At 37.8% G+C, this 17,052-nt stretch overlaps 1 protein-coding gene across 2 annotated transcripts in view; it reads left to right on the forward strand.

Annotated features, from left to right (window-relative positions):
- LOC143247247 (SPATS2-like protein) overlaps positions 1–11,404 on the forward strand; it is a 51,920-nt gene extending 40,516 nt beyond the window's left edge. For both annotated transcript variants that reach the window (XM_076494966.1, XM_076494965.1), the window contains exons 14-15: positions 6,352–6,398; positions 6,739–11,404. In XM_076494966.1, coding sequence (XP_076351081.1) covers positions 6,352–6,398; positions 6,739–7,149 — 458 coding nt within the window. In that variant the 3' untranslated portion in view covers positions 7,150–11,404. The remainder of the gene's footprint in view (positions 1–6,351; positions 6,399–6,738) is intronic.
- Positions 11,405–17,052: the final 5,648 nt, after the last annotated feature.

Genomic DNA, 17,052 nt, shown 5'->3' on the forward strand with positions numbered 1-17,052 from the left:
CCAATGTCATAGGTGATACTAGCTACCTCACTCATGGTTTTAAGAGCCATTGGTCTTTTTAATTTAATTTAAGGTCTTTATTGGACTATACACTGTTTTAGCATGATTTCTTTTACATATTTTGATCTGAACCCAGGAGGCGAAAGGCCAACTGAGGGTGACTGACAGCAAGTTTGAACTTAATGCTTCAGTGTTCCTGGCAAGTCTTAATTTTACGTATATTTACCTTCATTTCCATATACCATTTATAGTATACTACATCTTGTTTGGCACAGATAGCCCAGTAGCTTTGTGCTAATAAACATGAAATACCTACCTACCTACCTCTCTGAATCTGCAAATCCTTTCAGTCATGGTGGTGTTATAATGTGATGACAAGTGTCACTTGTCATTGTAAAAGTATTGTCCAAGAGTTTGCAGTTGGTAGTATTGACTAGCTTTCTTTCTTTCAGTCTACCACTTCTAAATTAGAGACTGCTAGCAGAGGTGGATATAGAATAGCTCTACAAAAAATTCAATAAATAAAATTAGTGACTGACCAATAAGAGAAAGATCAATTGAAAATTCCTGGCACATTATTACTGCTCAAACATGAAAGAATGTTGTTGTTTTTTACATTTTTATAGGAACTAGAGAATTTATTAATTTATTGAATGATTTCTTTGGGCATTTTCATCTGTCAGAGATTCGGCCACTCAAAGACATCTTGTCGTGGTTCCCTGACATGTGCTTGTTGTGGAGGCAAGGACCACAATGCCTATGAATGTGACATGAACCCACATTGCGTCAACTGCAATGGTTCTCACCCCTCTTACTTTCATTCTTGCCCAAAATGGTTGGAGGAAAAAGAGGTGCAGCGTTTGAAAACCATACATAACATTAATTATCCTGAGGCTCGGGAAATTGCTATCCACCACTCCATCTCGGACATATGCTGCTGCACTTCATTCCACAACTACAGTGGGAGTGCAGACAGATCTCTGTGCCTCCAAGAGAATCGTTTTCAAAACAAATGAAAAGCCTTTTGACCTCCATGGTTAAAAAGGTTGATGAATCGACTTTCACACCCATCTCTGTTCCTCCCATACCTTCCAACAAACCTCAAGATCCATGTCCTTCAGTTTCAAATATAGGCATTTCTTCTGATACATTTTTTTCTCCCACCACAAGAGACAAAACAATTATTTGTTCACGTCCTCAGTCACTGGATTCCCCTTCCAATAACAAAAACCTGCCCACTCGACTCAGGGCAGGATCCATGGAGGTTGATAGACCTCCTCCGACAAAAGACAGTAAAGAAAAAAGACGTGGTCATAAACCGAAGGGTTCCCCAGCCACTTCACTTACCCGTTCTTAAAAATGGCCACCTTGATACAATGAAACTGTCGAGGTGTACGTTCTAATCTGGATGATATCAAAACGCTGATTGCTTCCTACCATCCCGTTTGTCTTTCTTTACAAGAAACATTTCTCAAATCTGCTGATACAGTCTCCATTCGGCAGTTTTCTCTGTACAGAAATGACAGGTTGTGTGATGGTCGAGTACATGGAGGGGGTGGCACTGTTGGTTGATCAGCATATGCCCACCCTGTCTTTGTCACTCAACACACCCTTGGAGGCCGTAGCCATCCATGTTTCCTTGGGTCATACCATCACTGTTTGTTCTCTGTACCTGTTCCCTGGAGAGACATATGATCAATCAGACCTTGATGCTCTCGTTGAACAGTTGCTCGTCTCCCTTTCTAATCCTGGGGGATTTTAATGGACATCATCCTCTCTTGGGAAGTGCTGTTATATCTGTAGAGCGGATGCTCTCTGATCAAAATCTTTCTCTTTTCAATACTGGTTCCTCCACTTACTTTCATGCACCTAGTCAGTCCTTTACCGCTATTGATCTCTCGGTTTGCTCCCCTTCATTTTTCTCCAATTTTTCATGGAGGGTTGACAGTAATCCACTAGCAGTGATCATTTTCCGATCCTTTTGAGAGAGACTGGCCGTGGTCGATACCACCCTACCCGCATGCCCCGGTGGAAGCTAAATCAGGCAGACTGGTCCACTTTCACTGCTCTCGCAGAACTTGATTCTGCCATCGTAAATCAGCCATCAATAGACAACTGTGTAGCAGTGGTAATTGACTATTATACAAGCAGCTGCTCAGCGTATTCCTGAAACCTCGACACGTTTTCTACGATATCCTCGTCCGTGGTGGAATCCTGCTTGCCACATAGCACGGAAGGCTCAAAAACGGGCCTGGGATACTTTTCGTAGATATCCCACACTTTCAAACCGTGTTGCTTTCCAACGGGCCCATGCACATGCTAGGTGGGTAAGATGTCAAAGCCAGAAGGAATCTTGGATTAAGTTCAAAACTAGCATATCTTCTACCACTAGTTCCAAGATCATATGGGACAGGATTCGAAAGGTTAATGGGCACTACAATTCTGTTTCCCTCTCGATCTTACTCTCTGATGGTCAAGAGGTGACTGATGTCCGGAGCATCGTTGACACTCTAGGTGAAAGCTTTTGGTGGGTATCTAGCACTTCTGCTTGTTCCTCCACCTTCCTGGCCATCAAGACTCGGGCAGAACAATCACCTCTTTCCTTTCGAACTGACTGTTTCTTTGACTATAATTGTCCCTTTACCCTGGTGGAACTGAAAATGGCCCTTCATCAGTCTGCCAGTACGTCTGTTGGACCTGATGATATTCATTATGACATGCTGCACCATCTATCTCCTGCTTCTCTTGATGTCCTTCTGATTGTCTTCAACCGGATCTGGCAGGAGAATGTTTTTCCTGATGCCTGGCGCCAGGCTATTATTTTACCTTTCTCTAAGCCAGGGAAAGATCCCAAGATTCCTTCAAACTACCGTCCAATTGCTTTGACAAGCTGTCTCTGTAAGACTTTAGAAAGTATGGTTAATGCTCATCTTGTTTGGTTCCTTGAATCAAACAACCTCCTCTCGCCCACCCAGTGTGGGTTTCGTCGACAGCACTCCACCACAGACCACCTAATTCATCTTGAAACATCTATCAGAGAAGCCTTTCTCAACCGCCAACATCTTGTAGCAATATTCTTTGATATTGAGAAGGCTTACGACACAACATGGAAGTATGGCGTTTTGCGAGACCTCCATACATATGGTTTATGTGGCCATCTACCCATGTTTATTAAAAAATTTTTAATGAACAGGAGATTCTAAGTTCATGTGGGTTCGACACTTTCCCGTTCTTTTGTACAGGAACTTGGAGTCCCTCAAGGCTGTGTATTGAGTGTCACACTTTTCAGTATAAAGATAAATGCCATCACTGAACAACTCCGTCTCACTGTTGCGAATGGGCTGTATGTCGACGAATTTCACATCTCATGTCAGTCGTCAAACATGAGATATATTGAGCGGCAACTACAAACTGCCCTCAATTGTGTACAGAAGTGGACTCTGGCGAACGGCTTTAATTTCTCTCTCTCTTTAACAGTATGCATGCACTTTTGCTGTCGACGGGGTGTTCACCCTGATCCTGAACTTCATATCGGTGAAGTTTTGCTGCCAGTGGTCCCGGAGACCAAGTTCTTGGGGCTTATCTTTGATTGTAAACTGACCTTTATACCACACTTAAAGCAGCTTCGGGTCAAATGCACAAGAGCACTGAACATCCTCCGTGTTCTCTCTTTTACCAGTTGGGGGGCAGATCGCTGTTCAATGTTTAAGGTATATCGTGCTCTTATTCGATCGAAACTCGACTATGGATCAATGGTCTATGGCTCTGCCAGACCCTCAGCCTTAAAGATGCTGGACCCTGTTCATCACCAAGGACTTCGACTCTGCACTGGGGCTTTCCGTACCTCTCCAGTTCAAAGCATGTACATTGAATCTCATGAACCTTCTCTACACCTTCGTCATTTGCAACTATCTTTACAATATACTTCGAAACTTCGTTCCTTACCAAAACATCCCACCTGGGAATGTGTTTTCCTTCCTCGGTGGGCAGTACTTTTTCAGAACAGACGATCTGTCATTGCTCCGTTTGGCCTTCGCATCTGGGCACAATTGGATGAATTGGGTATGTCCTTGGATAACATTGCAGATTCCACAGGTCGGCCCATCCCACCATGGCTTATTACAGCCCCCAAATGTGGCTTTTCTTTCAGTCACCTAGAAAAGGCAGATACTCCAGATTGGAAGTACCGTCTTTTATTCAATGAATATCTTTCAAACAATCATTCAGTTCCCATTTATACAGATGGTTCCAAATCAGGTAATTCAGTGGGCTCTGCTATGGTTTGCTATGGTTCAGTAGTTGCGCACAGAATCCCCTCTACAGCTTCCGTGTTCACTGCTGAACTGTATGCCATATCTCTTGCCTTGGATCATATTGCAGCTGAGCAGTATTCCAACTGCACTATTTATATTGACTCGCTTAGTTCTATACTGGCCCTGGAATTGCTACACGTTGGTTCACACCCTTTTCTTGCTGATATTCAAAACCGACTGGCCCATTTCTCATTAACTGCTACTTCTATCCAGTTTTTCTAGATACCAGGCCATGTTGGTATTCGGGGAATGAGCATGCAGACATGGCAGCTAAATCTGTCTGCTCCAGCACCATCACCCCTATGCCTATTCCGTACATGGACTATGGTCTTGTCTTCAAGGCTCGGCTCCGTGCCAGCTGGCAGTCCACTTGGAGTGAGCAACTCGACAACAAACTTTTTAAAATCAAACCCTATATTAGACTTTGGCCATCTAGCTTCCGTAAAGTTCGGAAGGAGGAAGTTGCTCTCACTAGGCTACGCATTGGTCACAGTTTTTTAACTCATCATTTTCTTTTATCTGGAACTGATGCACCAATGTGTAGTTTGTGTAACACTCAAATCACTATCAGCCACGTTTTACTTTCTTGCCATCGTTACAATTCTCAACGACGGCAATATTTTAAATATATTTTTTCCCAGGGTCAATCTGTAACATTGGACAGTGTTATTGGTAATGGTGACTCTGTCCACCTTGATAACGTTTTTAATTTTTTAATGGCCATTAATTATTTTAATCTCATTTAAGTGTTGCATATTTATTCATTACTCCTTTTTAAATTGTGGTTCCTTTTTTACAGTTTTAATGTCTCTCATTCAATTTGACATTGGACAATGGCCATAACATTAAATAACTCGACACCAGGACTGAAAAGGCCAACTTCAGGTGACTAACGCTACTGTTTGAACTACTTGTTAGTCGTCCTGGCGAGTTGTTATTATACTTTTGCTGCATATCATTTCACACTTTTACTACTATACCTTTTAGTACTGGCCATATTGACTCATAACCTGGAACCAGGACTGGAAAGACCAACTTCAGGTGACTGACGGTGGTTTTTATACTTACCTGTTAGTCTTCCTGGCAGGTTATGATCATTACTACCATTTTGCTAGAGTAAATATTTTACAACTTTGTAGACTGGATGTCACCATTGGTTTTTATGCCATTTTCTGTTTTAATTGCTGTTTTCCTTTTATCTTCAATTACTTTTACAAATTTTACTCCATTTACTTGACTTTTATCTTTTTACTGGACATTTGGCTACTCATTATTACGATTTTGCTATGTGTCTTTTAAAACTCCTATTCTTTTACATTTTGATAATAGCTGCTATGACACATAACCCGGAACCAGGACTGGAAAGGCCAACTTCAGGTGATTGATGACGGTTCTTGAACTTACCTGTTAGTCTTCCTGGCGGGTTATGATCATTACCATTTTGCTAGAGTAAATATTTTACAACTTTGTAGACTGGATGTCACCATTGGTTTTATGCCATTTTCTGTTTTAATTGCTGTTTTGCTTTTATCTTCAATTACTTTTACAAATTTTACTCCATTTACTTGACTTTTATCTTTTTACTGGACATTTGGCTACTCATTATTACGGTTTTGCAGAGTGTCTTTTAAAACTTTTATTCTTTTACATTTTGATAATAGCTGCTATGACACATAACCCGGAACCAGGACTGGAAAGGCCAACTTCAGGTGACTGACGGTGGTTCTTGAACTTACCTGTTAGTCTTCTTGGCGGGTTATGATCATTACCTTTTTGCCAGAGTAAATACCTTACTTCTTATACTCCGCTTTCTCTCTTAACATTGTAGACTAGGTGTCAACATTGGTTTTATACTTTTTTGTTTTACCTTCATTTCCATTTATGTCTTTTACTGCATTTACTTTATTTTTATATTTTTACCAGATGATTGGCACAGATAGCCTCGCTGCTTTGTGCCATAAAACACTAAATCAATCAATCAAAGTAAATTCTTAAATAATCAAAAACACTTCTTTCAATTCTTGCTTTTTCTTTGCAGATTCAACTGGGGTAGCAGTGTGTGTTGCAGATTCCACAGTTAATTTGGTAATTATAAGTTGTCTTTTACCCAACTTATGTGATTTTGTCAAGTTATGTTTTTTATAAATTTCTTGAGAAAATTAGTAATAACTGAATAATTGTGCTTATACTATTCTGATACATTTTTCAGAACAAATAAACTTGGTGTGATTTTTATTTTAAATAAATAATATTCTTGCACAGATGAATAAACATGTACTATGTAAACTGGCATGTTATATATTACAGTGTGTGTGTGTATTGATTATTGTAATAACAAAAAATATTAATTTCAAATAATGTATTGATTATACTACTAATGTGTATTTATTGTATACAAATACTGATAGTAATGTTTCTTTTAAAGACTACAGTTCAGTCAGAGACAGAGGAAACGCCTGAAATACTTTCTAATACGAGATGGCGTGGCAATACAGGATGGTGTGGTAATCGTAGTGGTAATTATCAATTCTACAGGGGTGGAAGAGGAAGAGGAAATTTTGTAAACAGGGGTCGTGGCCAGCAAAATCAACAGAGCAACCGAGGTTCTGGAGGATCTCAAAGCAATTATAGCAGTCAAGGATGGCCTCTAAGGACTGAAGGAAGGCCTTACGCTTCTCAGACACCTCGTAACAGGGATAGATTTTACAAACCTCACCAGCATTTCTCAGATAAGCAGAGCTGTGGTGAACCTAAAAATGAAACTGTGGATAACAGAAAGCCAAATCCATCTTATGGATCTGGGTTGATCAACGGAACAATGGAACATCATCAGTAATTAAAATGACCCATTCCTCATTCTATAATGCTCCAGTTTTAGTTTACTTCTTATTGTTTTTCTCTTTATTTAGTTTTATTCAGTTAAATTGTAATAAACTTTGAATTATTTGTTGTGTAAGAAATGGGTGTAGGTCACAGTATACTTGACGGTAGTTTTAATGACCACATATAATTAAGTACGTTTTAGAAACACTTGTGACAACCTAGTGAAAAAAAAATTTTTCACAAGGTGCAAGACGAAAAATGTGGAACAATGGTAATAAATAATAAACTAACATGTTTAGATAAAAACTTTTTCTATTTTTATTTCATGCAACGTTTTGGGCAGACACCCTACATCAGACTGTGACACAGTGAAATTAGTTTTTACTGTCTGCTTGAAACATTGCACATAATAATAATAGAAAAAATATTTGCATAGATGTGTGAATTTTTTCTTTAGCTTTGACAGACTGTTGAGGCAGAGTATTCATGATGAAATTTAGTTGAATAAATGGCAACTGCCTGTTGTAGAAACACAACCATAGAAGATATTTTGAAGATGAAAATGGGAAGACCCAATATATCATGATCTTTCCTTGTTTATAAAATGCAAAGGCTGAACTGTAAATTGCATCATTAGTCCAATAGTTGTACCTTGTATTCTTCTTTTAAAGCCAAAACAATGAAACTCATGCTGTAGGATGTTCCTGAGAAAACCTTTTTACTTATTTTAAGTTTATAGATTGTTATTTTTTCATGATTCCAAGATGGTTCAATCATGACTAGCAGATGTCACTGATTAGATGTCACAACCATTAAATTTATTTGAAAAACAATTTTAAAACAAATATTGTATGGTATACTTAGTTCCATTGTTGTGATATTTTATTCTCCATTTTAGAGAAATAATTTTGGGTGTCCGTATTTCCAATTTCATTTACACTTTAAGTGTAAGTGTGATTTCTTTATAAAAGGTAATTTGTGTAAAATTAAGCACAGCAATAAAAAATTTTTTACACGTTGTTTCTGTAACTTCTCATATTTGTTTAATTTATCAACGTTTTGAAGGTATGCATAATTTTTGTTTAAAATGTATACACCCTGTTGACCTATATAGTAACTCACCACGGTTGAAAATTATAGCTTGAATTGGCATGGTATATTTTGATAGTTCTTAGTTTTATAAATTTCCTCTTAGACTACAAACTTACTGTAAGAAAGAGATGACTGAAACTCCTTTGTAAACAACCATAAACAAGACGATTACTAAAAAAGGATATGTTTATGAAATATATTTGTTTTGTTAATGATATTCTTTTCTGAAAAACTAACAATTTTCATTAATATATATTTTAATTTAATAAAATCTAAATTTTTCTGACACCATTTTTTTTTATATATATAAAGAAACATTTTTTCCTTCATACACTTGTATTGTCTGAGCTTCTAACAAACTATCATTACCATGTTACATCAAACTCTTTAAAGACAGTTACTGGCAGTATTCTGTTAAAAAAAAAATGAAGATAATATTTATGCTTGGTCATAGAAAATGAATTCTAATATGATCCCTTAAGTTCTGAAATTAGAGTAACATTTTATGTTATTCAAAAATGTACAAAGTTCCATCTTGTGTAAAAAACAGTTTATTCATATTAATTTTAAACAATATATATTATAAATATTGCTTAACTTATGCATTGTGTCATTTGGATTTTTTAAAGTCTCAAAAGGGTAAATCCCCCTGTTGTCTTTCTAGAAAGCTACAACATGAAGTTTAAAGATATTTTATGCTTTGTTTGATTTATTAAACATGATAATTTCTTGCTACATTATAATAAATTTATGATTGCTGGTGAAAAATAGGGTGTTGCATTAACTGTCCTGTTCTTATTTCAAAAGGGAACAAATTTTAGAACCTTTTTTGTCATTGTGGTTATTAATACCCAATGAATATGACTGATTAAAAAAAACAGTAAATTTTGAAATTTGAGCAACTATAACAGAGATGACAGGTGATTTAGAAAGCATAATATCTTGCAACGCGATTAGTTATTCTTTTAACAACTGCAATTAAACTTGCAGCTTTAATAATTAAATTATTTTGCCTTGCTACCAAAACTTAATAAATTTTTGTTTTTAAGTAATTGTTTAATTATTTCATAGAAGAAAATATACGAGTAATTTCTACTGGAACTTTGTCTTTTCTAACTCCTACATTACGGTCATAGTTTCTGTACAACTTGCAGTGTTTCAGTGGTGTGAGGAATTTTTTACTTGAATATTATATAATTTATATATCATATATTCCACTTTTGTGTTTTGTAGTGTTACATTAACTATTATTGAGCAACTACACTACTGAGGAAAATCAACAGCTATGTGACAGTATTTGTCACAACCATCTGTTACTGTTTATTATTTTTGAATATTTAGATATTTCTATGGTGCTAAGTTAGGTTAATGAATCATTGGAAAAATTTAGATGGAGATATTTATGGGCTGAGAATATTTCAATTACCTGTTGTTGTTGTTTTTTAATATGAAGCAAAGTATAAGCAAGAATTTAATATAACTGCTATGTCTTATCCTTTTAAGTAACGAGATTATGATGTAAAAACTATTTTTTCTAGAATTTTTCGAAATCTCTTTCCTACATGACTTCACCAACCAGAAGTGTTTTCTTCAAATGTTGTTATTGTATTTGCATAAAATCATAAATATTAGTTAGTTTAAAACTTGCGTGATATTGATGTCAGTTAAATGTTGAAACTTAGTTTAAATATAATATAGTAAAGAAGTGTTTTGTTTTTAGCCACAGCAGTTTACAACCATTCATTTGGCATTAGTATTGAGAGGTTTATGTTGTAATTTATTTTGCTTCACCAGAAACTAAACAAATAAACTGTTCTTAATTTCAAACTATGTAGCTTTACCACATCATTTACTGATCTTTTTATTTTGAGATAACAATTTATGTTAAAGGATGAAAATGTAAGATTTCATTTTTCGTGGGTGTGGGGTGGCCCCTCTGGTAGAGTTCAGGACTTCTGAGCTGGCAAACTGATTTAAAGTCATTGTGATACCACAAAATACTTCCCACAATATAAACTGTGGGTGTATTGTAAGAATGACAGTCAATCCCATAACATGTGTAGTAGAGTTCTGGTAACTTGGCTGTCTTTCCTCTGGTCAGTAGTTCAGAGTTAGGAACATTAATAAATAGTCTTTGTAGCTTTATCATGAATACAAAATTTCTTGTGTATGAAGTCCTAATGAATAAAGTAAATTACGACTTGCAAAACGCATGTAACTTTTTAAAAGTTTTTGTCATATTAATTAATATATGTCAAAAATAGTTGGAATGGTTTTAATATTGTTAATAAAAGTTCTAAACTTATTTTATTTTAAATTATGGATTACTCATGCTTATCACATTAATTTATGTAAAGCAGCATTTTTAAAAATTATATATTGCATAGTTGTGTATTAATTTTCCTTCTTTTTAATTTGTCTTTATGTAATCTTTGCTTTTCTGTGTTGTTGCAAAGTAGTAGAAAATGTTGCATGCTTATGTGATAAATAACCATTTTTAACTTTTATTACAACTATAGTCATTTACAGAACTCTTTCTATTTTTATTTAATTTTTGTTTGAAGTAAAAATGTGCCTTATTTGAAACTCATTCTCTAAGTTTATTTTGAACGAGATTGTATTGATGATTTTATATTAGCGTCAAAAGAACAAAATTATATAGTAATTGTATACCTCTTTTATTATTTAGGTGCCTTTATTTGTGTAGGGTGTAAAATTTGGGTACATGTACATTTATAACTTATATACTATAAAAATGTCAAACTAAACTGCCCATATATTAGAATGATGATTTGTGTGCTCCTTGTCATACTGGTTTTTAATAGGAGTTTGATGGATATGTTATTGTATATCTTAAATACAGATTTATTGTAGCATTATACTCTGATTATAATAAAGCTATTGATGTTATTTTAAATGTATAATGATTTTGACAGATATTTTCTATGGTACTTTTTTTTCTTAACTCTCAGCAATAAGTCAATAACAATACTTAATGACAGAGGGTGCAAACTTTAAAACTCCTGTACTTATAACGTGTAAAATATTCCTTATGTATTTTTGTATGATGATGTATGAAAAATGAGTAGTGTAATAGAAATTGAATTAATAACTAGTTCTGAAAAAAATGGAGATTAAAATAAACCTACACTGCATTAGTAGTGGAATTAGACAGACCAAGTATAATTGTTTTTCTCTATCACTAAAGAGGGACCACATTGTGGCATTTTCATCATACACAAGTTGTCAAATAAGTTCAAAGTTATTGATTGAAATGTCACGTTCCTTTCTAACAGTCTCTTTTTCATTTCGAGGGATACTCAGAAACACAAGTTTTATTATGTTACTTCTTATGTGTGTCTTTTTTTTGCACGTATTTTGTTGATACATGATAAAGTAAGATGGTTAAACTGAGTATGAATATTTGTGAGAATAAATTCATATTTTGCATCATTCCTGAAATGTTGTATGTAGTTTTTTGAAATCCAGGCTATGGAAGGCACTATCATTCTGAAGATTATATTAGTTTTTTTATGGCACACTAAAATTGCCAATGTCTCTTCCATAGGTTATGCATGTCTTAGTGAATTACCCACCAGGTTGATTAAGAAGGTATGTGCTGTGGTATTAGCAAGTATGCTTCATACCTATAGTTATAGAATTTAGTCCATGTTTGCATAAGATATTTAATTTTTTAAACAAAAGACATTTAAAAAACACAGAAAAGTAGCGTATTCTTATATGTGCACCATTTTATGCAAAACTTTATACTAAGTCAAAAAATTCAGAAATTCTGTCAACAGAAACATCAAACTGAAACTACAGACCATTCATTGAATTACTCCCCTCTGTGTGGATTCCTGTACGTGGTGAGGGGACCTCCCAGGGAAGGTTCTGTTCTTTCAGGTTATCTCCTTTGGGACCTAAACATCCACCCACGTGTTTGCCGTGCGTTGCGACCTGTGAAGGGGAGGAGAGGATCCTGGTGGTTGAGGGGTTCCAACCCTAACACACCACTTTGGCCTTGAATTCCTGTAGACGGGCAGCCTTTGGGTGGTCCCCCTTGGGTCAATCGGCTGGTCCACTTGGGCTAGAGTCAACCAAGTACCAGTGTTGGAAGTTCTCAACAGGTGTTGTGGACATTGTATCTGATGCTGGTGTTTGGATATAGTACTCACAAAACCCTGGCATTGTTGCAGTGTCCTTGTTTGACATTGTAGTGCGTCCCCTCATAGGGCTCCATGATGGGCGGGATAAGTGGGCATTGAAAGTTTCTTTTTCTCCTATGGATCCTCCTAATAAAAATTTAAATAAAGTAGTGAAAAAACAGTCAACAGGTAAACGACCACGTCTTGAAGACTCTGATCAGCAATCTTCAACATCTGTGCCACCAGTTGTACCTCATTTTCTCATCCTGCATTCTCTTTCAGAGAAACCTTTAGGGCAAATGCCCCCTATTTTATTCAGAATGGACTGAAGGGACTTGTTGGTCTCCAAAGTCAGTAAAGAAGCTTCAATCTGGAGATATATTGGTCAAAACATCCACATTCCAACATAGTAAACTCCTCTTGAATTCAAAGGCAATTGGGGATGTACCTATTAAGGTTACCCCTCATGCTACCTTGAGTTATTGTTGAGAGGGATTTGAAGGATGTCCCCGAGTCAGAGAGATTCTTGCTTGTTTCTCCAGTCAAGGAATTTCTGCAGTGAGGTGCATCTGCACTCGCAAAGATGGAGTTACACTGCCGACCAATATCCTTGTTTTGATATTTACATCACCACGTGCACCTGCCACCATCAAGGCAGGTTATCTAAATTGCAGGGTATTGCCGTACATTCCAAACCCTCTCTGATGTTTCCAGTGTCAGAGGTTTGGTCACTCAAAGATGTCATGTCGTGGTTCCCTGACATGTGCTCATTGTGGTGGCAAAGACCATGATGCCTGTGAGTGTGACACGGACCCACATTGTGTCAACTGCAAGGTTTCTCACCCTTACTTTCGTTCTTGACCTAAATGGTTGGAGGAAAAAGAGGTGCAGCATTTGAAAACGACTCATAACATTAGTTATCCTGAGGCTCAGAAATTGCTGTCCACTGCTTCATCTTGGACATATGCTGCTGCACTTCATTCCACAACTACAGTGGGAGTGCAGACATCTCTCTGTGCCTCCAAGGGAACCGTTCTCAAAATAAATGAAAAGCATTTTGACATCCATGGTTAGAAATGTTGATGAATGTATGTTCTTCCCATACATTCCAACAAACTCCAAGATCCACATTCTCTGGTTCCAAATACAGGCATTTCTTTAGATACATCTTTTTTCTCACCCCAAGATGCAAAACAATCATTCGTGTCCTCAGTCAGTGGAATCCCCTTCCAACAACAAAGACCTGCCCAATCGACCCAGGGCAGGATCCATGGAGGTTGATAGACCTCAGTAAAGAAAAAATATGTGGTCGTAAACAGAAGGGTTCTCCAGCCACTTTGCCTATGCATCATTAAAAATGGTTACCTTGATACAGTGGAACTGTCGAGGTTTAAGTTCTTATCTGGATGACATCAAAACACTGATTGCTTCCTACCATCCAGTATGTCTTTCCTTACAAGAAACATTTCTGAAACCTGCCAATACAGTCACCTTTTGGCAGTTTTCTCTGTACAGATATGACAGGCTGTGTGATGGACAAGTACATGGAGGGGTGGCACTGTTGGTTGATCAGCATGTGCCCACACTGTCTTTGTCACTCAACACACACTTGGAGGCTATAGCCATCTGTGTTTCCTATTTGTTCTCTCTACCTGTCACCTGGAGAGACAAATGATCAATCGGACCTTGATGCTCTCATTGAACAGTTGCTGTCTCCCTTTCTAATCCTGGGGGACTTTAATGGACTTCATCCCCTCTGAGGAAGTGCTAATATTGACAGGAGGGGTCACTCTGTAGAACATATGCTGTCTGATCACAACCTTTCTCTTTTCAGTACTGGTTCTTCCACTTATTTTCATGCACCTAGTCAGTCCTTTACTGCTCTTGTTCTCTCAGTTTGCTCCCCTTCATTAATCTCCAATTTTTCATGGATAATTGACTTTAATCCACCAGGCAGTGATCATTTTTCTATACTTTTGAGAGAGACTGGTCGTGGTTGATGCCACCCTACCCATGTGCCCCAGTGGAATCTGGATCAGGCAGACTGGTCCACTTTTACTGCTCTTGCAGAACTTGATCCTGCCAACGTCTGTCAGCCATCAATAGATGACTGTGTGGCAGCAGTAACTAACTGTATTATACAAGCAGCTGCTCAGTGTATTCCTAAAACTTTGACACGTTTTCCACTATATCCTCATCTGTGGTGTAATCCTGTCTGCCACATGGCACGAAAGGCTCAAAAACGGGCCTGGGATACTTTCCGTAGATATATCACACTTTCAAACCGCATTGCTTTCCAGCGTGCACATTCTATGTGGGTAAGACATCAAAGCCAGAAGAAATCTTGGATTAAGTTCATAACTAGCATATCTTCTACCACCAGTTCCAAGGTCATATGGATCAGGGTTCGAAAGGTCAGTGGGTACTACAATTCTGTCCTCCTCTCGATCTTACTCTCTGATGGCCAAGAAGTAGCTGATGTCTGGACCATTGCCGATACTCTAGGAGAAAGCTTTTGCCAGGTATCTAGTACTTCTGCTTGTTCCTCCACCTTCTTGGCCATCAAGACTTCAGCAGAGCATTGACCTCTTTCCTTTCGAACTGACTGTCTCTTTGACTATAATTGTCCCTTTACACTGGTGGAACTGACAATGGCCCTTCATCGGTCTGGCAGTACATCTGTTGGACCTGATGATGTACACTATGGCATGCTGTGCCATCTATCCTCTGCTTCTCTTGATATTCTTCTAATTGTTTTTAACTGGATCTGGCAGGAGAATGTTTTTCCTAATGCCTGGCACCAGGCTATTATCTTACCTTTCTCTAAGCCTGGAAAAGATCCCAAGATTCCTTCAAACTACCGTCCAATTGCTTTGACGAGTTGTCTCTGTAAAACCTTAGAAAGGATGGTTAATGCTCGTCTTGTTTAGTTCCTCGAATGAAACAACCTCCTCTCGCTCACCCACTGTGGGCTCCGACGACAGCATTTCACCATGGACCACCTAATTTGACTTGAAACATCAATCAGAGAAGCCTTTCTCAAACGACAACATCTTGTATCAATATTCTTTGACACTGAGAAGGCTTATGACACAACATGGACGTATGGCATTTTGTGAGACCTCCATTTATATGAGTTGCGTGGGCATTTACCGTTGTTTATTAAAAAATGTTTAACGGACAGGAGATTCCAAGTTTATGTGGATTCGACACTTACCCGTTCTTTTCTACAGGAACTTGGGGTCCCTCAGGGCTGTATTTTGAGTGCCACACTTTTCAGTATAAAGATTAATGCCATCACTGAACAACTCCCTCTCTCTGTTGCAAATAGGCTCTATGTCGACGACTTTCACATCTCGTGTCAGCCATTGAACATGAGATATATTGAGCGGCAACTACAAACTGCCCTCGATTGTCTACTGAAGTGGACCACAGCAAACGGCTTTAATTTCTCTCTCTCTAAAACCATTTGCATGCACTTTTGCCACCAACGGGGTATTCACCCTGATCCTGAAGTTTTGCTGCCTGTGGTCCCTGAGATCACGTTCGTGGGGCTTATCTTTGACTGTAAGCTGACCTATATACCACATTTAAAGCAGCTACAGGTCAAATGCACAAGAGCGCTGAACATCCTCTGTGTCTTCTTTTCCACCAGTTGGGGAGCAGATCAATGTTCTGTGTTAAAGATATATCATGCTCTTATTCGATCGAAACTCTACTATGGATCAATGGTCTATGGCTCTGCCAGACCCTTGGCCTTAAAGATGCTTGGATAACATTGCAGTATTCACTGGTCAGCCCATTCCACCATAGTTTATTATAGTCTACAAATATGACCTTTCTTTAAGTCATCTGAGAAAAGCAGATACTCCTGATTGGAAGTACTGTCTTTTATTTACTGAACATCTTTCGAACAATCTTTCCATTCCAATTTATACGAATTGTTCCAAATCAGGTGACTCTGTAGGCTCTGCCATGGTTTGTTGTGGTTCGGTGGTTGCGTGCAGAATCTCCTCTACAGCTTCTGTGTTCACTGCTGAATTGTACACCATATCTCTTGCCCTGGATCATATTGAAGCTACACAGTATTCCAACTGCACTATTTATATTGACTCGCTTAGTTCTCTACTGGCCCTGGAATCGCTTCACGTTGGTTAACACCCTGTTCTTGCTGATATTCAAAACTGACTGGCTTATTTCTCATTAACATCTACTTCTATCCAGTCTTTCTGGATCCCAGAGCCACGTTGGTATTCGCAGGAACGAGCTTGCAGACACGGCAGCTAAATCTATCTGCTCTGGAGCTATCACCTCTGTGCCTATTCCATACATGGACTATGGTTCTATATTCAAGGCTCGGCTTCGTGCCAGCTGGCAGTTGACTTGGAGTAAGCAACGAGAAAACAAGCTTTTCCAAATGAAACCCTATATTGGACCTTTGGCTGTCTTGCTTCTGTAAGGATTGGAAGGAGGAAGTTGTTTTGACTAGACTACACATTGGTCACAGTTTTTTAACTCATTGTTTTCTTTTATCTGGAACTGATGCACCAGTGTGTAGTTTGAGTAACACTCAAATCACTATAAGCCACATTTTACTTTCTTGCCATCGTTACGACTCTCAACTACAGCACTATTTTAAACATGTTCTGTCCCAAGGTTTGTCCATAACATTAGAC

This window comes from Tachypleus tridentatus, chromosome 3 (assembly GCF_004210375.1).
Source record: "Tachypleus tridentatus isolate NWPU-2018 chromosome 3, ASM421037v1, whole genome shotgun sequence".
Taxonomy (NCBI): domain Eukaryota; kingdom Metazoa; phylum Arthropoda; class Merostomata; order Xiphosura; family Limulidae; genus Tachypleus; species Tachypleus tridentatus.